The following is a 22,072-nucleotide window of genomic DNA, read 5'->3' on the forward strand; positions in this document are numbered from 1 at the left end:
GCAGCCATGGGGTAGTGAGGCTGTGAAAAAGCCAGAAGCACTGTGCTGGATGGTAAGTACTGGGTTGGAGTGGGGAGCGGGGTGGGGTGGGGGTTGAAAATCTCGGTTAAACAGGGGTGTCCCTTCCAAGCCACTTGTTCACATTGCATCCAGTCATGCAGGAAGAAACAAGAGAAAGATGTGGACAGGCATTTCACAGGAGAACTTAGGACCCAATATCTAAAAGAAAATAGAACATGAATAAGATCAAGTATAGAGCCAAGTTCAGTGGAATCACAAATATTTGAATGTATACAAGGCGGGGCTTCAGAGAGATAACATGCTAATAGCTTCCTTGTTGTATTAAAAGTAGAATTGATGAAGAAGTGTTACGATTCCTGTCAATGGTTTCAATATCTAAGCACAAGTTTAAAAAAATAAGTCACCATTTGTATCGCTTGTTCATCAAATCTAGATTTTTTTTTCCCCAGTGAAAATAGTCTTCCTGTGCAATGTTGTCTGCCTTCCCCCACCGCTCTCGGACAACAAAAGCAATCGAACCCAAGACATTAAAGGAAAGGGGGGTCAAACCAAAGCACTGGATGGTAACAGGTTAGAAATATCAACTTGGTCGACATCCACACACAGAAAAAAAAAAACAAAACAAAAAAAAAAAACAGCTTTGGCCATGCCATGAGTCATCATCTGTGGGGCAAGTCCTCCATTGAAGGCTTTCCTTTACAAATACTGAGTCTGGAAAAAGACTCTTTTTTTTTTCTTTTTTTTAAAGCATGTGAAAACCTAAATAAATTACGCTTTTTTTTTTGTTGTAACCTATGATTGTGGGCTTCACTGAATGCCCTTGTAAATAAAAATAGCTAAATTACATTCTGACATCAGAAGGTAAAACGTAAGTAATCTTATGTGGCACAATGTAAATATGTCTGATCTGTGATCTCCACACCATCAATTACAAATTATCATCAAATAAATATCTTGGAGCCCAGCTTGGTATTTTCCCTCCTTAAAGTGACTCATGTAGTGTTAGTATCTGCACAGTACAATGGATGTCTCATGCACGGATATTTCTAACAGTTCTTGCCCCCAAACCCACATCAGAGCCTTTTCTCATCCAGTTGGGTCTTTTCAAACAATTTTGGGTGAAACAAAGAAAAACGCAAATAAACAAACTGGGAGCATCTTATTAAAAAGCATGACAGGAGTTTCTGTGTAAAGTGCCAATGCCCTGAAGTTAGTGGGTTAATACAACGGCATAACAGGCAGGAGAAAGAACCCGTCATCACCTTCTTTGGTGAAGGTCACTTCAAAACTCTCTACAAGAGGGGAGAGAAGATAAGTCAGTTGCACAAAGAATAACCTTTCACATACAGAAGCCTCAGTGTAACAGTGTGCGTGGACGCAAGACACCCTCTGAAGCAGGTCAGAACTATAAGCAATACCACCCAGGGCTGCAAATTATCTGCACAGGAGAGAGTAAGAATTTGAGACATATCTTTTGTCAGTACCCTTTAATATCCAAAGCAATGTACCCAAATTCCAATCTTTTTCAAATGTACAGGACAAGGTTGGAGTGTCTAAAATTGGGGTTTCCTTTCCATCATTTCAAACACTTCCTGTAGGTTCATTCACAGGGGGAAAACAACTTCCTCTTCTGTGCCCAGCTTGCTTGTTTTTCACCCAAAGGGGAAATGAATTCATTTGTGCCACTCTGTGTTCTACAGCAACAGCCATTCTAACACGTCTCCCTTAAAAAAGATCACCATCTGGGCATGTGGTCCTGTCAAAGCAGGCACTTAATCTGGCTGCCATATGTCATGTTCTCATTTACAGTGCGACAAACAACATGATGAAAAATATTACGCTATATGGATGCAGAAGTGCATTCTAGACACTGCTGTGTTGGTACTGACTGAACCCTTCGTGTCCTGAAAGGGTATTCCTCCTGCCCCATTAACGAAACATCAAATCCCTAATGACTTTGATTTTAGCTCTCAAACCTACTGCAATAAAATAGGAATACTTTCCCATTGTTGGTCCGATCAGAGTGGAATTATCCAGTCAATTTGGCAGCTTTGCTTGCCTCCCACCAGAGAAATGCTTTTGGTTTTCTGGTGGACACTTCAAGATGGATCTCCCATTGGTTGCTGCTGTTCTGATCAAGCTGTGCAACTCTGGCTGTACCACCCTTTCAGGAAATCTAGAAGCTTCCAGGACCAGTCAGCCCTGACTCAGCTGAGGCTCATGTCAATAGGCTGGATGTACAGTCCAGCACTCTCTGCAACAGCTCCACGCTACGCTGGTTGACTGGTCTCAGTCTAGAAGCATAACCTCTGGTTGCAGTTGCCCTTATGAATGCCCCGCACAAGCTATTTTTAAGGATCAGGGGCAGATGATTCATTGACAGCAGACCAAACTTTGTGCTAACAAGGGATTGGCTGGACATTGGAATGTCCATTCACTTCTAACTGACACCATGTTGCCAGGAAATCTGCAGGGAGAATGCCAAAAACAGGCTTGGGTATGGGTGCCAACTGCTCATCCGCTCCCTCTGGGTCTGCTTACGCAAATACTTATTACCAGCATGCCCAGTTAAGTAAAACAGTTTTTTTTTTACCAACAAACAATTTTGAAGTATTTGAACAAAACCCTTAAATAATTTGGGTGTAAAAATCCGAAAAATAATTAGAAGCCGGGTCTCAGGAGGATATTGGAGTATTTTTATTTTTTATAAAATACACCTTGTAGTGTAAGTTTCACCATAGTAGAACATATGGTTCTTGAGATAAATCCTCATGTCCTCTACAGGGGACAAAAATCAACTGCCTGGTCTTAGGAGGATATAGAGCAGTTCTAAAATGGTTTCTTTAAATACAAACAGAGAATGACGTGACAGTTGTGCTCTGGGAAGAAGCAAAAGGGCAAAATGCAAAGCCATATGTACTGATGGCGATTAAGTATCAACATATTTTGAATGGGGCCCAAGATCAGAAGCACTGTTGGCTGGCATGGGGTCATCAATTGTTACACGTATAAGTAAAATAAGCTAATAAGATATCTGATGTGGAGACAAGAAAGAGAGAGAGAGAGAGATGCTTTCATATGGAGGTCACCGGCAGTTAAATTTAAATACCTTATTCCACACAAGAGAGCAGTTAGATAAATTGCATTGAACTTGAGTTCCATGAACAAGATTATGAAACAAAGGCAATACAATCCTGTCCTGACCTAAGTTTAAGTCTAGCACACAGCCATTCAAAGGTCGTATTCGCTTTATGCACATAGAAATCTCAAGTAAATATGTAAAACGAATTCAGTAGCATCTTGTTTACAGATGCGCTAATCCTCATGATGCAGCTATTCACTTAAGCTCTCCGTACTCACCACATGCAGCTACATGCTCTGCTCTGTACTTACACATTTAGCATAGCGGGGATTTCTGCTGCCGGTGGCTTAGAGCTCATTTTGTAATCTAATTCAGCATGCAACCGAGGTAAATCAACATAACATATCTACTGCTGAATTGCAACTGATAAAACACAGGAGACAAAAATAGCCACATTTGTCACTAAAAATAATCACAATACAAATGAAATTTATTCAGACAGAATGATCACAAAATTTGAAACATCAGTTAGTTACATTAAATTGTGAACAAATTTACATAAGCACTTACAATGCATTATCCACACAGTGATGCATAGCCTATATCCAATGTTTATACGAGACCAGGTATATGAAAAAATCTTACAAATATCTGTATGAAAACTGCATGAATGCCAGCTTTAACTAACTACCTCATGAAAAGAGAGAGATCCTTTTCAGGAGGAAGTGAGTCAATGGAGATGAAAATGCAGTAGGCATATGCCTCCTAGTGAAGAAAAGAGAACTCCCTTCTTACCTGCATAGCGAAGTGGGGCATCTTTATCCAGGGCTATCAATGGAGGGTCCAGCAGGACTTTGTCATCATTTTCTGTTACGATGCCGTGGTATGTTGTCTCAATCCAAGGTTTGTGCTTATTAACTGAAACGGAGAGCAGTAGACGGTCCAATCAAGATCAACATGCAAGAATGGTAAAATAATGGCAGTTAGGATTTTATACATTTAGCAGATGCCATTAACCAGAGGTGTGTGCACAGCTTAAATTTGAACACATTATCCGTTTACTGAGCTAGATTGAAACAATTTGGAACAAATGACAATCGATCAAGGGTAAAACCCTAAAATTGCCAGCAGCAATACCACCATGCACCCTGCTCCTGCTGAATGGCTGAATCACAGCAAGTGTGGGCCTGGTTAGTACTTGGATAGGAGCCCAACTGAGAAAATAAGTTGCTGCAGGAAATGGTGTAGGTGGGCCTCGTTATACTGAGTTCCTGACTCACTGAGCCATTAAAGACCCCATGACACTCATCACAGAGAGTAGGGGTTCCCTGGTGTCCAGGGTAAATTCCCAACCTGCCATTTAATCACCCCCCCCCCCCCCCCCCCAGGGGAGGTTCTCTTCCTCTCCACCTCAGCTGATGTGTGGTGAGCATTCTGGAACAAAATGGCTGTCGTGCATCACCCAGATGGGTGCTACAAAATTGGTGGTGCAGAAAAGCACGTTGAGTGTCAGGAAAAGTGCTACATAAATGCAATGTTTCATTCATTCAAAATAGGAGTGCCTCTTAGCTCATCAAGTCTAATTCCATAATCACGATACAGGGGCCCCACTGCCCAATCTGGAAGAGGTGCTAAAAACAACTGTACACACTTGACCAGGAGCTTAATTTAACAATGCTCTTCTATCATTTGTATTATTCTTGAATTGCCCTCTTAGGATGAATTTGATTTTGTTAAGAATTTATTTGGCTGTAACTATTATGACTGCAATGTTACCATAGTTACCATATGTTACTGCTATCGTATCAATTCAGATACATTACAACTCAGGTCATTTTTAATCGTATGCAAGCAAAAATCAAGCAAAAAAATAAAAAATAAAAAGATATTATCACACAAATGTGGCCCAGCGCTGTCAGGGTGACACTCGAAAGCATTTGAGGAGAGTAACTGTACTGTTGCCGTTTCCCTTTGTAGGTCAGACAGTGACCGGAAGCATTTGCCATCAATGCAGATCACCCTGCTTAAGTGGACAAAAGCACAGCCTCCGACAGCTCTCCCTTTTAGCTGCCGCAGCAGTAAAAGCTGCGGGGACCTCAACAGCAGACCACAGATCGCTAAGCAACTCCCAGAGGATCGCCATTTCCCGCTGCTACACGGACGACGAGGGAGACCGGAGGGCAATGCAAGGCCGCACCGACGGCTGCGAAGCAGCCAATCCCTCGCGTGTCGAGCGATGGAGATTTCCTACAGAGACACAAGCGGCGTCGACACGTCTGCTATCTAATCCGCTTCCTGTGTGCTTCGCACACGTAGTGCTGCTTCTCAAACTGCCAGATTCCCTTCTCACTGTCAAATGACAAATGACTGACAAATCATCCGCAGCTGGAAATAAATCCCAAATTTGATGAATCTATTCATAATCCCACTCTTCATGCACACCATTAACGCATTTGAGCGCCTGACGGCTGATTTCCAGGGGTTACAATAATGATACCATCTGCTGTCTAGCAGCAACAGAGCAAAGACGAGGCAGAAGACTTATTTTGCACAGAACAAATAACTACATCCATTAAAACGAATGAATTTCTGTCACCTTCAACAAAACACATCACCAGGCAGAGACAAAACCAACACAAATCAGCAGAGGAATTCAAAAACTACTAGGCTAGATGATACTGAACGCATTCCTTCCCTAATTAAAATGAATTTCTCTTTCACAGAAGACAAAGACATTATTAACAGACTGAGACAATATTGGCACAATTAAACAGTAGAGTTCTGACAGTATTAGATAATACAGAACAGATGCATTCATAAACTGAAAGAATTTCATGTCACGGTGGGAACAGCACATCAGACACAAATAATGAATGTGACAACAATGAAATCAGTTCCATAATTGGAAGTTGTGCTTGTTTCCCTGTCCCTTCAAGACATGAAATATCCAGCAGTTAGTTGCAAGCCACTGCATCAGGACAAATATATACAGTAAGCTATGAGGCGTTTTAAAATAATCTCATTTTTGTAAGCTGAGAGGTTTTCTTGCTTGTCAAGGTCACTCAGCCTTTTGCAAAGCATTTCTGCAAAGCTTTGCCAAGTCACATTTAAAGCTTTCTGTTATTATTTAGAAGACTAACTCAGGTGTCAAAGAAACCAACATGACAAGGAGACTGGTACACCTGCATGGAGCGACCCCTTTTGAACCCCCCTCATCCCTCCATCCAGGGGGATGAAAGACAAGTGATGAAGACCATGGCCGTGGCTTCCCAGGCCAGCCCTGATTGTTGCCTGCACGGTGTGTGACTGCCAGGAATTCTGGGGTATTCTTTGTCCGAGAGCTGCCACAATGAGCCCCTGTGTAACCCGCCCCAGCTGAAACGCGAACACAGCTGATCCCTGACAGTGCAGCAGCAACACATGGCCTCACAGCCGTTTCCCTGCCAACCGAGTAAGTCAGGAGGATTCTATTCCGCAGTCTGCCAACCATTTTAAGGGAAAATGATGAGCAGATCTAACGAGCACTGAGTTCGCGATGAGCGTTGCAGTGGCCAAGAAGATGGCGCATCATCACGTGCGCACCCGCCGCCGGTCGACTGGGCACCTGCACTTTCCCCTGCTGAGCAGCACATGAAGAGTCTTCCTCCGCCTCAGACCTGCACAAACTGCAGTCCGGTAAGAAGAGGCCGATGACCTCACGTGCTTCAGAGGGAGGCTCAAGTTCATCTGCGCTCTCCCATAAGGAAAACGGCGGGTGTGGTGAGCACTGCGGCGTGAGCATGATGGGACAGTCCAAATTGGCAAGAAAAAGCAGAAATCTTTTGCCTCAAAGGAAAAATAACTCACAGCTGATCTCTCAGTAGTGCGGACTGTAAAGCAGAAGCAAAGCTCGTCATTCTTGAAAATCTTCTTAACTGTGGCCCTTGCCTGACCTAAAGTGTTGAGGACATCTCTGTTCAGGTTGCGAGGTCCACACTAGTGAAAAACCAGGATGATCAGATTTAGGCCCCTCATGCAAAGAGCTTCAGAGAAATCGTACAAATGTTACCCTCGCACACTCTTCATCACGCACCAGTATAGGTAGTAGGAGGGAAAAAAGGACAATAAATAAATAAATAAATAAATAAATAAATAAATAAATAAATAAAATCCATTTGCCCGGATACAATCTTATCCGGTTCATCCTTCAGTTCAATAGCTAAGTAAGCCATTAAAACCAACTCAGATGTACACTCTTGCTTATCACTGCCTGTTGTGAGTGGAAGCTGTACTGATAAGACAGCCATGGGACCGATGACCTTTCATGTGGGTAATTTCATTTTGGAGAGCGCTGCAGCCCTGGCACAGTCTCACAGGATTTGAACGATCCCAAAAAAAGTATTATTTAAACGCAATGGCCCAGCTTTGCACTTCACCTGGAAATTGACAGGTAACCGCCCTCCTGAGGTTAGATAGGCCCATACCTGTACCATCAGGTACATGCATGCTTACGTCCAACCTTTGAGCCCGCTGTTCATTTTATGATCTAAGCAAAATCGGCAAGTATTAATACTCCTCTGCTTTTTCATACTTATACCAAATATGAAATCACAATTGTGCTTCTGTAATAGCACCCATACCCAAGCACTAACAGCACTGCAGCTAAAGCGTGTGGCTCCTCCCATATTCCTATAAGCCCAACAGTCTGTCCAATCCAAGGAAGCCTGACCAACTTCAACCCACTTTTCCGTTGGCAGGAAGAGGACTGGCTGCCACAGCAGACTACCTCATAGTCGACCGATCACATGGATGCCCAGACCGTTTCACGGCGAGCGTCTTTTACCACCTGAGTCACCCAGGAAGCCTGTGGAATTTCCCCCCGTTCCCAGTGGTGGAATCCCAGTGGCATCCGATACTATAACGGGCCGCTCCCGTTTCGTTCAGTGACGGGGTCAGGGGCCGGACAGACGCCTCCAGCAAAGCGCGGAGGTATCTGGCGCATGCTGGCGTGACGGTGCGGGGGCAGACTGCAGATTTATGTCCGCGGCTTCTGTTCTGAAGGCAGAGAAGGCCGCGGGGCGGTGAGGTCGCCGTCTCCAGCAGCGCTGCCTCACACACAAGGGGAGCCTCACTCCAGCCATCCTGCCTCAGCACAGCGGGTCAATCGCCGCACACCTGTCATTTCCCTCACGAATAAATCTCATCGCTCGTGACTTCACGCCCGCTTTGTTCTTTCTGTCTCCTCGGAGAAACGGACTGGGATGCATGGAATAGTTTGGAGTTTGGAATCCGTAAGGAATTTGAAGGAAATTATAATCTCCAGATTGAGAGCGCCAGGTTTGACTCTCAAGTGGCGTACCGTTACTGTGTTTGATTTTACACTGATTCTACTGAATGAAAGATCCTTCCCACGCATATCTGAACAAAATACAGTTGCACAAACAACACAAATCACTGCGCGTCACACTAATTGCTAGACGATATAATGCAATGAACTGCGTTTCACACCGCAAACAAAGGAGCCAATTTCATAGAAGGAAAATCTGTGCCGATGTCACTATTTTAGCCTCGGGTGGCAAAAGAAAACAGCGGGGAACAGCAAGCTGTTACTGCAGAAAATATTGCAGGAATTTTTTAAATATCATAAAGTAAAGAAAAGACAGACGAAAGAATTCCATTCTGTTCCGGGGACAGCTTTTCTGAGCCAACACACAGGTGGTTTAGCCATAGATCATCTCCAAAAATGATTCAGAAGTAATCTCCTATAGCAGTGCAGTAATCCATGAACAATTTCAACAATGGAAGCATTGGTACGATGGGTTAGGCCCCACTGGCGTGGCAAATTGATTGCTCGGCTCATTTGCCTAAACGCTACTCGCGGAAAAGACCGTATATAAAAATGTAAGCAAGAAAGAAAGAAAAAAATGAGAGGGTAATGACTGGGAAAAATACTTTAGCGGGGTAACTCGAGATTGGAGCAAAACACGCCTGGCACTGGAACACTGGCCCGGAGAGAGACTCGGCCAAACCCCTTATCATCTCGGCTTTATTTAGGCCTAGCACCTGAACACTGTACGTTACCATTGTCACTATGGCCACCATTACTGTCACTGAGTTTATCATTAGTTTAATACTACAGGTGTCTCTATTTTATGTATTCTGCATGAGACTTCAAGCATCTGACCTCTGACTTATGCACTCATGCTATGACTTTATAAACTCACAGATTTCAAGGAGGGTTATTTTAGATTCATAATGCAGGATCATGTTCTTGTTAAAGTCCAATGATAGCAATGTAAATAGCCTGCCCTTGGAGTAAACTCCAAACAAAACTAAAACGCATCCAGCCTTGCTATTTCTTCACACGTTAGGTGTCCATTTTTAGCCTGACTTGGAATTGGTGAATGATTCATTTCCGGGAGACGCAATACCCAGGCGTGACTTAACAACTCACACGGTGTGAACGAGAACATTCTTTGCCAATTAATACTGTTGCCACCCTCCCATCTGACATGTAAAGGACATCAGAAGTGTTAGCTGATGTGTCAATGTGGACCAGAAGGGCGAAGCAGCAGGAACTGGCTTCTCAAAATAAAGGGAAAATATCTTGATAATAATCACAGAGGCAAATACTTCCTTATTCGATCTGAACTGTCGAAGGTTGGCATGACCAGGGGCCTTCGCAACTTGACAGTTGGTGGATTTTCTTTGTTTGAACTAGGCTACATGAAATATATTTTTTCATTTATAAGAAATGATTATTTAAAATCAAATCAAATAAATCAAACAATAAAATGTGTTTTATTACTCAGCAAAAAGCAGAGAACAGTGGCTTATGAGATCCACTCAATGTATTATTATTTGAAGAGGGATTAACTATTTTTAAGCATTTTTGGACAGAACTAGTGCAGTCTCACAGGCGTTACCAAGTGACCGGAGGCTTCAAGACCCATAATGGATGGACATTACATTACATTTATTTTAGCATACGCTTGTGATGAACCAACAAAACAACGTTCAGACAAATGTCTTTGCCTGAAAAATATCATGACTGGTTTAAAGCAGTGATTCACGGACAATGGATTCACCAGTCATGGGGTTCATAGAGTCCATCGCTGGTATTGGATAGTTAAGTGTACGCTGAAGGGTAGGGACAGAATAATGTTAGAATAACAGCAGAGAGATAACAGGAAAGGATCTACAGGTCATTTGATCTCAATCCAAGCCAACCAGCTGGACTTGCTCATGTGTGTATAAGTATATTGACTTGTCTGGCTTGAGGCGTTAGCACAGTCTTCACCTGATAAGATTGCACGCCCCTGCCTATTCACAGGCGGCTTCTCACGTTGTGCAAACACGGGGCTGAGTAAGCATGCTGCAAGCCCATGCAAGAGCCACAACATCAGAGTCAATACGAAAGGAGGCGAGCGATGGTGAAGCTCAAGAGCTTCAAGGCAAACGTCTTAGAAAAGACTGAATGGAAAGCTGAAGGCTTTCACGCAGAGATTAGTTTAATGTACCGTGTTGATCATTTTGGCCCAGGGGCCTTCTCAAGTTCAGTAAAAAAAAAAAAAAAAAACTTCAGAATACAATAAATATATGAGTTACTCCCACTAATTGCGCAAATGGAAGAGGGGAAAAAAGGAATTAGAGTTAGAGTCAGTGAATGACTTCTGGAAATCTGTCAAGGATGCTAAATAAATGAACACACCTTATTGCCCGTTCCCAAATCCTGACAGAACTGTATGTTCTGCTTGGAACAAATGGTACCAATCAAGTTTGCCTAGGAATCACCGATTCAAGCTAGCATGGCTAGCATTAGCCGACTATGACCACAGATGACTGCGGTGGATAAACGGCATACGCTTCACCAGGGGTGCGGTGGGGATTGGCTCAAGTTTCCTCAAGTTACCGGTGAATCGGCTTTTCCTCCTGATCCATGTGCCAGTTTCCCACAGGCTGCCAATTATCATCAGCGCGAGTTACGACAATACGAGGAGGGCGAGGCTCGGCTACACGGCTCAGAATAGGCACTCTGCCTGGAGACAGTGCTCAGAGCGAGCACGGAATCACGCACGATGCCTCCCTAACAGAATGAGAGGAGAAAGCTGCCCCTGAAAATCACAGTCAAGGGTTTGACGTGTAGAAAAAGAGATTCATGGAGTGTGTTCAAAACTGTATTCATCAAAAAAAGAAACACAAAGCAAGTGATGACTGATTATCGATGTAAACCATCAAGCCTAAGGTGGACACAGCTGTTATTCAGACATTGGGCAGCACTTCAGGATGTGGTGCAGTTTAGTGAAGCATTGATAACTTAAACATCATTAAAAATACATAGCGAATATTGTTATATAGCGACAAATTCATCCATTATTAATGAGGACATTAATGACATACTGAGAAATGTCCAGACAAGGTTAGAATCTGTGCTGTACTCACTACAGTTGTATAAAATATCAGTCCCAACGGCTCACACCATAAACAGAATTAGAGAACACCGAACCTTCAGTACCTTACACCGCCAACTGTGCAAAAAAAATATCATGAAATTTCTCTAACCAGGCAGGCTTTACAAAATTACAGATATTGGTGGCCATTTTGGTTTTTTGTGAATAAAAATAAATAAATCACTGGCAATGCTTTGTGATTTGTCCATACAAGGCACTGCACGTCTCATATGAAGGAGTCACTACTGAAAATGGGATCTCCCATATTCATTCTGTAAAACAATAAAATCATATTACACACAGAAATGTGTATATAATTAGCATCTGTAGGTCCGGCAGCTTATTAAATTGTTTGCTGTATTAGTATATTTTAGCTAGATTTTTTAAAGTCTTAAGTCTTGACTGCAGAGCCAAATGAAAGCACTGTATTTGTTTTTACTGTAGACACTGTTTTAAACTATTACAGCAACATGCATCAACAACATAATCCTGGAGGCAAACACTACAGTTACATTACAAACTATAAATTCCATAAGCTTATTTGTTTACTTAACTAATGGTAAGCTGAGAAAGAATATACTGATATCATAATGACAGAAACCTTACAGGATGCATGTCCTTTTTGGGAAGCTGATACATTTCCCTTACACAGGAGCTACGGCCTTAGGGAAATGACCACTTTTAACAGCCCTTACAGTTCTCATGTACACTCCACAGCTGTGCATATTGTTCTGCACATGTGCCACCGCTTGCATGCTCAGACATGGCAGAGGCCAGCGTGGCGTTTTGCTGGGAAACTGGAAGAGTGAGCTGGCAATCACATGACCGGCATCAAACCATTCTGCTGGTTTCACATGCTTCACCTTCAATACAGTATCAAGTTCGGTAACACCAAAGGAACAATGAAAAGTAAAGAGAAAAAAGAAAGAAAAAAACAGTATCCAAAGAACCGCGATGTTCCAGAAAGTCCAGCATTCTTCAATACAATATGAGCAGGGTTTTTTAAAAACCCATTTCTCCATTTTCCAGATCACGTGCACAAAAAGGCAATAAATTATGAACGTGCTGAAGACTGACATCCGACACAACTGCCGCAACTGAATAATTGAAAAGCCTGTATAAACTCTGCCTGCTGCTTCCTAGGACCACATGCTGAGGGGAGAGGCTTCCGCAGCTGCGCCACTGGGGCAAGCCACAGAATTAGGCCTAATTCCTACCCAAAAATCTCGGGTTCGATCTCACACATTCTCTGTGTATCACGTCAGCCACTAGTGCTAAATACAATGCAGCTGATCCAAATGTGTCACATGCTGTGGAAAAAAAGATCCTCTTTTTTTTCCCCCACTGTTCTGTCTTATCTGAACAAAATCTATGTAAAATCTCAGATGTGATTGGGAACTTCTCTCCTCATTAGTTAGCCCTGAAACAGACCTGAGAAACATCACATTCTGACTGCATATAGCTAGAGCATGTCACTTGCAGTTAATGCAGATGCATGCAAATGAACCGCAGAAAGTATATTAACAGACACAGGCACATCTCAGAAAAGGCAATGTTTCCCTGCCCATTTATATAGATTATTCAGCTGGGCATAATTGTAAAAATATTATACCTAGCAAAGGAAACAGAAGCAGCATCATCATTAGGTCATATACCCTTGAGAAAGGTAACATCAAAATATGCAAGGGTGTGCAATATTCTAATAAGTGTCAACACAGAAAAGGTGTGTTTGTGTGTATGTGTGTGTGTGTGTGTGTGTGTGTCCGTTGTAAGCCCATATGCACAATCACAGGCTAAATATCCACTTACTACTCAGAACAATCATGCCACCGGACCTGCCCAACTTCAGAAATGTAAGAAGCAAAAACCACACTGTGACAGAATTCCCTTATCTGAATGAAACAGCCTTTTCATATTTCAAGCTGGCTAAAGTCACGAGAGAGGGCAAAACAATAATGCATTCAGGGCCGCACCTTGCTCCAACCTCGTGCTAAACAACATAAGAGAAGCAGAATTTACAAGACAATTATACTTGAAAAATAACAACATTTTGTGTGGCACGGCTGGAGTACGTCACGCCGGCATTCAATGTAAAAGCTACATTTGGGCATTGCAGGCTATTTGCTTCCTAATGATGGGAAATGTCACAGGTGTATCAGGCAAAACACACCTGTTCAAGTGCAACTGAAAACAACCTTGAGAACAAAAAATAAAAAAGGGAGATAAGCCCTTGTCTTTCACAGTAGTAATGATCAGTATTCAACTAAAACCAGCCGTGATAAAGATGTCATGCGTGGTAAAAAGGCTATATAAATGCACGTTGGAAACACAATGCATTAATAAATTGTAACCTTTACCTTTTATTGATGCAGCGAGAAAGGATCCCTTTCATCACTACCTACCATTCAAACTTTACAATGCCAAGCGAAAAACAGCAGAACACATAATGAGAGAAACACCAAAGGTCGAGCAGGCTAAAAGCACTATAACTGCAGATTATTTCAGCGACTGTACATACAAAAACATTTTTCTTTTATAATTTATGGAAAGGTCTGTCCAGAATATTTGAATGCAATTACATGGCAAATGCAAGTCTCAGAAAAAATGTGTTAGTGTTGCTCAGTTGTACAGCTAGAATACCCTTAATTTTGTCATTTCTGTGACAGAAATACAACTATGCCTAAACTGGAAAACATGTTTAAGTGACAGGGACATACAGTCAGGGCATTGTAGCCATACACTGCATGACCAGTAGCTTTAAATGTAACATGCACAGTCTAACTCACATATATAATCTTGCAATATTACTATGCTGTTTAATATAGCTAAAACTACAGCAACCCAGGTAATTTCATTTTTTCCATTTAGAAACAATCCAATTATTCTGGACCTATTTTATGCCAGTTCAAGTAATTATAAAGATAATTTATAAAGATAAAGATTTGTAGTCAATAAAACATTTTTTAAGGTGTCTTTTCCAGTTTACATTTCATAATCCCAATCCCACTGTTTGTTGGTAGCAGTTTGTATGCAGTGAGCAGTGAGTGAGCAGGACATCGGATACAAAAATCCTATGGCCATGTGAAAGGCAGTTGCCCCATATTTGTACAGAGACCTCTACAGCTATAAAAAAATTTTTATAGTTATCAAATAGGACGCATTCTGAATGCTTACCCTTCATGCTAAAAGGAAGACGCCAATTTCTGTGCTAGTACCAGTTTACTGCATTCCTGTTAGGCCTACATGCTGGAAGGGATCTCTATTGAGTGATGTTTATCTGGTGCCTTGGTCCTCTGATGAAAAGGCTGCGTATTTAATGTTGTGTTAATGTTAAGGTTTTGTGGCACACTGTGTGAGACGATATACACGTTAAAACTTAATATCAAACAAACAACATTTGGTTGCACTATTTAAAAGATAAATAAATAATGTCCTCCTTGGCGATGTTTCAAAACAATCATGTCCAGCTGGGTCCGTTTTCAACCAGTTTATCGCGTCACAATTCAACAATATCACCAAATGCCTACAAATAATAATTAATAAAGCACCGGGGCCCTGCACGGGCTGGTAGAATACAGTACATAGCCTACTTGAAACGTTCCACATTCTATAAAAATAAATGCGCTAGACTACTGACGAAAGCGTTATAGGCTACTAGTGATTATGTTCCCGAACGATTTATTCAAGGATAACGCTTGCATAAAGCACGAGCAAAGGTGCACGACATTCTAGAAAATTGACAGCTTTCCCTTCACCCAGGCAATACAAAATGTCAGATGAACTACATGCGTTTTTAAACGACTGCTTTAAAACGCATATAAAATGATCTGTATGCGTTGGGCTAATACGGTTTGATTTACTTTGCAAACAAACAAAACATCACACAAGACAATGAGCAACTTTATTAAATCAGATATTAACCAGCCAGTGGATCGGTCAGTTGTACATTTTAACAGCATGGTAATTAGCCATTGCATTGAGCTGATCTTCACATAGCCTACAAATCTAAATCATGAGTCCGGTCAGACTGCCAAATCTCCAAATTGCACAGCTCCGCACAGTAGGAGTTATCAGTCAAACAGCTTCGAAATTGAGTTTATTCCAACGTAAAGTCGTAAACTACATAGCCTAAAATGCCATATTCATTTATTCATTTTTACATTGTAAGGAAGCTGAAATTGAACTCCTTAAATATTGCCCTTTTGTAAACTACTTAAAGTTGGTTACATTTTCATTGTCTCACAAATCTGGCGCATTCATTTTAAATTCCTTTCCAAGCGGCCGAACGTGAGGAGATCTGCAATGCGTATCTTATAGGCTACCCCCATGTAACCTACCCACAAACAACGACGGGGAATTGGTTATAAGTTAGCATACACAGAAACGCTCAAATCAAATAGTCACAGTTATAACAAATGCATTAGGTTACACACATCGTGGCCAACAAATATTGTGTATTTTAAATGAATGCGGTGCAGGTTACTATGTGCTTAATGCTGGCCGGACACCATGGAATTATTCGTCAACTCAGACTACGCAGGCAGTGAAGTGGCAGGTGCTCGAAGGCATCTCAATGACTTGATATAATTTGGCTACACTGTGAAACAGTGTGTCATGAGTTCATTCTATATTGACACGAAAAAGCTCAGGACGTTCTACGAAATAAGAAAGAATACAAACCGTCCAGTAACCCCAAATGCTCGCACAGGGCCAGTTGCAAGCATTATTCATTATTCAAAATAGATTCATTATGATTGCACCTTCAACCACACATTAAATACAAAGAAAACGGGATACTGACTGGGAAACATTATGGATGTTATAAAATAAACATCCTAAAGTAGGCTACGATGTACCTCAAATTAAATTCGAATCAATGTTTTGAAGCTATATTTACAAATGTTCTCAAAGGCTGGATGAGCTCGCGCAGCATCCCCAAATAAATAATCACAAACAAAGGTAAATATAGCCAATTGGTTATTGAGTCAGCTAAACAGAGCACCCTTTACCAATCAGTATGAAAATCGTAATTTCGATGACATCTAAAATTAAACCGAGTAACTGGAGTAAAGACACACACATCACATAAATCCCGGTTTGCTTTCTGACATACCTTTAGCTGCCTCCACCACACATATTAGTCCAAGGACCAGCCCCATTAGAGATGAGGGTGGTTTGTATCGTCGACAATGCATGTCGTATTTCTAAAGAAAAAGAAAAACCTAGAATCGCGTTACTTATTCTGATGGATAGCCTACAAATGTATTGCCTTACTGAACCGTACAAAACAATCCGGGCGCATACGGTCGGTCTGTAAGATGGCTGCCACCGCCGCTTCGCTATCCCCTTCAATCCACACTATAGCAGTTTTGCAGCTGCATCTCCGACGGGAGTGATGGCTATGACGTCAAGGATGTTATTGTGGGAGTGTTGGATGCCTGCTGCTAAGCACAGAACGACGGAGCGCATAGATTGCCGTGGTTAGGGCGAGGGACAGGCGTTTTTGCATGTGGTACAAGCGGTCGCCTCCCGCCTCGCTTACATGTCAATTCAACAAGGATACGTGAAGGAATCTCCTCCATTATGAGCGAGGTCAACTAAATGCAAGCACATACCGTAGCCTTGGGTTACCAGAGTGTTCAGTCTTTGGCTACAATTTCCTTTTTTTTAATGACATACACGATTATCTGTCAGATCTCAGTGTGCATGCAGCCGTGTAATCATTTGAGTGCATTCAATACATTACATAATTTCTGCCTTGATTTTTTAATGCAGGGAATAAAAGGGGCCCTGAACTGTGGAAGTTCACACAATATGCCAACGTGCAAAACTTAATTTGTGGCCACTTCTCCTTTAAAACATGTCTTTAAATCACTGGAAACATACAGCGTTTCACTTGCGAAAACATGCACCTGCATTTGTATAAATCTGTAAGACCCTCAGATTTCAGTAAGGATGAGAGAAACATCCAGGTCCAGGACAAGTAGAGACATTGTTTTAAGCAGTCCGTGTCTCTCGGTCTCGGGAACAACAATGACTGGATTTTCACTAATTCCCCAGTGCACTGATCCAAAAGAGTGAACATCACCATCAGAGCCACAACACAGCACTTACTGTAATACTCCCAGGATGCAACCACTCTCTTCCCCTCAAAATTCCATTAGACTAAATTTTCCCTGATGCCACAAGATTCAAACTACCAACAGAAGCGCACAGCTTTGCAAAGTGATTTTAAAAAACGCTTCTTTACACCAATTAAGAAGTGATATCAGCAGATTTTTCTTGCTTTCATTTTCAGAGGTTAGTTCAGACATCTGTTACATTTTCTTTATTTTCCGTTGTTAGCTACTTGGTAAATGGACTGCATTTATATAGCGCTTTTATCCAAAGCGCTTTACAATTGATGCCTCTCATTCGCCAGAGCAGTTAGGGGTTAGGGGTTAGGTGTCTTGCTCAAGGACACTTCGACATGCCCAGGGCGGGGTTTGAACCGGCAACCCTCCGACTGCCAGACAATCGGTCTTACCTCCTGAGCTATGTCGCCCCACATATGGGAATACTTCTCGTCCCCTCACATCCACCATGCGCACACACAGCCCCACACCTCAATGGTAAACTAATAGCTGACTCAGAGTAGTGACCAGGCAAGCAATGTAATGTCTGAATGTCTGTTCCTTAGTGAGCTACAGTCATGCATAACAGAGGCAAATGGAGAAGGTGGAGGGGGGGGGGGGGCATCAGTGTGTGAAACAGCAATAAACTGATGGGTCTAAACAACAGAGCCTATCTTAGGCCAGGAACAGAAGCTGAGCACAATGAGCATTTGTTTTTCCTTGGCAAGATATGAACTTGCCGGGAGAAAGTGATGAAGAACAGAATGCTCATTGTGAAGGCTTCGTGGGACAGTAGGAGGGCCCAATCTGTTCTGGAATGGACATGGATGACCAGAACAGAAACCGACTAGATGCTTTGAGCACTGTATTATTTTCTTCAGGGACACAGGGAACCATGGAGACATTTGCATCTTGCTTTTCAGTACGTTTAAAAAAAATAAATAAAAATGAAAGCTGTCGACACACTGAATCAGGAGGAGAAGTGCTTGCAAGAGCACAATGTTCCTCTCCTCATTTTTCAAGCACAGATGTGCTTTCCAGAATCTGTCGGCAGCCCCCCTTTCTGTCTCTAGCCACATGCTCCGAAATTTCCTGAGTAGTCAGTCTGGAAGAGTCTGATGGCATTCAGGGAAAAGATAAGAGCTTGTCCACCCTCGCATTATGCACAGACAGGCAATGCCTTGCTAAAAAACCTTGGCACCCAGGTTTGACATTTCAGCGAACAAGACATCTCAGCAGGAAACAAGGCTTCCAACAAAGGCTCTGGTTAACATCAGACAGAGGATAAAGGAACCGGGGCTATTTCTCGTATCAAAGCGCCCTGTGATAATAGAACGCCGCTGCTTTATGGCGATGATATTCTCTTTTACGGTCCCCCGCCGTGCAGAAGTACATCTGCACTTCTGCCCATCTGCGCCTGTCGCGAACACAGATCAATCAAAAACGAAGTGCGAGAAGAACAGGCATAGCCTTCCCCAGCACCTCTTTAGATGACTAACAAATGGCTGTATCCCACTGCAAAGTCATAATTGATCCATGGAATTTCAATAAGATGAGATATAATTAATTAAATAAATTAAAAGCATAATTTGTGTATTGGATTTTTAAAAGTAAAACACCATATTTTTAATAGTTCCTGTTTATTTATATGAGCTGGGATTGCTGTCAAATGGGTTTAATAATTTGCCTAGTCGCAGGAGTATATAAATATAAATATCACAAATAATATGAATAATTTATCCAGCATATAAAATGCAAACTGAGCACACACTGATTTATGAATTTGTCCTACTAAATACAAAAAAAAAATGGCATTCAATTAAATGCCAGAGCACCTGCTGCAAAGGAAATATTGTTATTTTCCTGACAGCAACTGTGAATTTGTAGCAGGTAAGATAAATGTATATCTGTGAAAACAAGCAGATTTAAAAAGTATTCTGTCTTATTCTTTACCCAATGTATTAATGGCATGATCCTATTTTTTTCTTGATTGTCACTGGGCCTGATATTAAATAGGTCAAATCATTTCATGGGTTCCAGTCACCGCCTATGTTACAGTCAAAACCACTTGAGCATGCCTAGCCCAGTTTTAATGAACAAGGAAACATGCCATGGGTTTTCCTTTTCTCAAAGGACAACTCAAGGGGCCTTAGGAAGCAATCTTTTCCTTATTGTGCTTTCCACGTCATTCTGTGTGACAAGTTCACTCTGGGTGAAGCTTTCTAGGATATTTCATTTGATTATTTTTTTAACGTTTTCTTCAGAGAACATGGGAACAGAGAGTGATTCCATCATTTCCAGAAGCTGTGTTTTGCTGCAGATAATAGCTGTTTGAACCACCCTCTCTCGCCGAATAGGTCTGCTCCTGTTCTCTGTGACCTATTCAGTTCTAAATGTCAAGCATATTTTGTGCATAGTTTTGTGCATGTACAAAACTACATCAATAAACCAGGCTAAGAAGTTTTCCATAGAGACATATTTCATATTTCTCTCAACCACGTTGAGCCATGAGGCCAATGGGGGGGGGGGGGGGCGGGGGGGGGGGGACGTGACTGGTCAAGGTTGACTGACCGTTATGTGAAGCCTTCCTCAAGCCCATCTATACCTGCATCTAATGAGGTCCAGTAGATCTGACCATAACAAGCACTGGTCGACTGCATTTTGGATGCGGTCCAAATCGACGCTGAGACCTATAGCAGAAGGGAATCCAGAGATTGTATCACAAAGCAGAGTCAAAGACTACATAAACTCATTAGAAAAATTTCCTGATCCGATGGATGGAAACAGTTATTCCTTTTATCGAAGTCAGACACCGGAGACAAGTTATTTTCTTTTCCTCATCAGGATTTATATTATTTTTGTGATTAAAGGGGTTTATGGGCCAGCAGGACTGATAAAGCGCCTACAATTCATTATGTAGTCACTTCCTAGCATCTGACCCTACAGGTGACCATGTTACATACCGTATCTTTTCATTTGTAGGTGCTACGGTGTGTTGTAGATCGCTCTTAACTTTCTGCTGTATTAAAATATGACAGAATTTATCAGGAGTGCTAAAAATATTGCTGAGCTGCATAAACATTTTATGCTCCGACTGTTATATATTGTTGTTGCTATTGCTATTGTCAATAGTGTATGTGACACTTCAATCAGTTTAAAACTCTGAAGAGAAATATGAAATATGAAATATAAATGGTTACAAGGATAAATATTAACTGAATTGCTTTCGGAACTACGAAACCTAAGATAATAAAACAGAATCAAAGAACAGAGTCACAGAATGAAATTGTGCTGATTACAAATTTAGGGGTTTCATATCAGATAGAATAATGAAAACAACCAATTGAGAAATGTGACTTTATGAGAGACACATAGACATTGTTGGTAATGTCAAGACAACCTTCACAGAGGTATCAACAAAAAGTTGTTTCAAAGATCAAAGTTGTTTTTCACCATTGATATAAGATCTGAGACCAGTTCCCTCTCCACCCCACCATTCCATACGATGTTCAATTTTGATTGTGATCCAGGACCAGTTATCGAGGAACGCTGTACAATTCCTCCACTGGAGAATCTAAAGAATCTAAAGATCTAAAGATGATCCGCTGTGGCGACCCCTAATGGGAACAGCTGAAAGAAGAAGAAGAAGAAGAGGAGGAGGAGAATCTAAAGATCTCTGCATCCTGATGGAGGCAGACAGTGAACTGACAACACGGAGGGCTGCTGCGAAGACGAAATGAGGGGAGAGAACAGATGGTTGATCAGGAAACGGTGATCTGGACTTCCCCACTTTGACCAACTCACCCCGCCCCGCCCACTTGTTAATATTCTCAATGAACCAGAGGGCGCACAATGGACTAAAATGTTCCAAAAAATCTGCCTTAAAAGGATGTCGTTCCTTTAGCCGCTGACAGAAATCTAACGGAGGTCAACCGAAAAGCGTGCATGCCGCTCTCCGTTGAGGTTCAGGTCGCACGTTCTGAGTCCGTGTTTGTGCGGACATATGTCACTTCAGAGCGTCACGTCACTTTTCTCTTGTGGCCCTCCGGATCCCCCAGTCCAGGGGTCAGAGGCTTAACGCATTGTTGCGGGCTTTTTCCCGGCCGCCATATGGAAAAGACATCACCCTGACAGAGGACCCGCGTCAGAAGGATTCCGTTTCCACAGTCCCGTTTTAAAGACCTTGACCAGTGACCCTGATTGAGTGTCACCCTGACCCCCTGGGCCAGAAGACATGCAGCGATGTGGTGCTTTGAACCCTCTCTGCCACGGTCCCGGGAATTAGCATTTGTTTTTACCCCGAATCTCATGACTGAGGGGAGTCCCCATAACCGCAGTCACCCTATAGCTTTCACTCTTTGGCTTTCATTGTGCCCCTGGGACTCAGGCTGAGGGTCGCTTCTTCACAGCTCCCAGAGGACGGACCC

General features: G+C 42.2%; 1 protein-coding gene across 4 annotated transcripts in view; it reads right to left on the minus strand.

Moving 5' to 3' along the window:
• LOC118210981 (calsyntenin-1-like) overlaps positions 1-17,001 on the minus strand; it is a 35,846-nt gene extending 18,845 nt beyond the window's left edge. For 2 of the 4 annotated variants that reach the window (XM_035387555.1, XM_035387553.1), the window contains exons 1-2: positions 16,646-17,001; positions 3,899-4,021 (exon numbers count right to left, since the gene is read on the minus strand). In XM_035387555.1, coding sequence (XP_035243446.1) covers positions 3,899-4,021; positions 16,646-16,727 — 205 coding nt within the window. In that variant the 5' untranslated portion in view covers positions 16,728-17,001. Of the gene's footprint in view, positions 1-1,283; positions 1,314-3,898; positions 4,022-16,645 lie in introns of all 4 variants that reach the window. The other 2 variants (XM_035387554.1, XM_035387552.1) reach the window with 2 other exon arrangements.
• Positions 17,002-22,072: the final 5,071 nt, after the last annotated feature.

The sequence above is a fragment of the Anguilla anguilla genome, chromosome 13, assembly GCF_013347855.1.
Source record: "Anguilla anguilla isolate fAngAng1 chromosome 13, fAngAng1.pri, whole genome shotgun sequence".
Classification (NCBI taxonomy): Eukaryota; Metazoa; Chordata; class Actinopteri; order Anguilliformes; family Anguillidae; genus Anguilla; species Anguilla anguilla.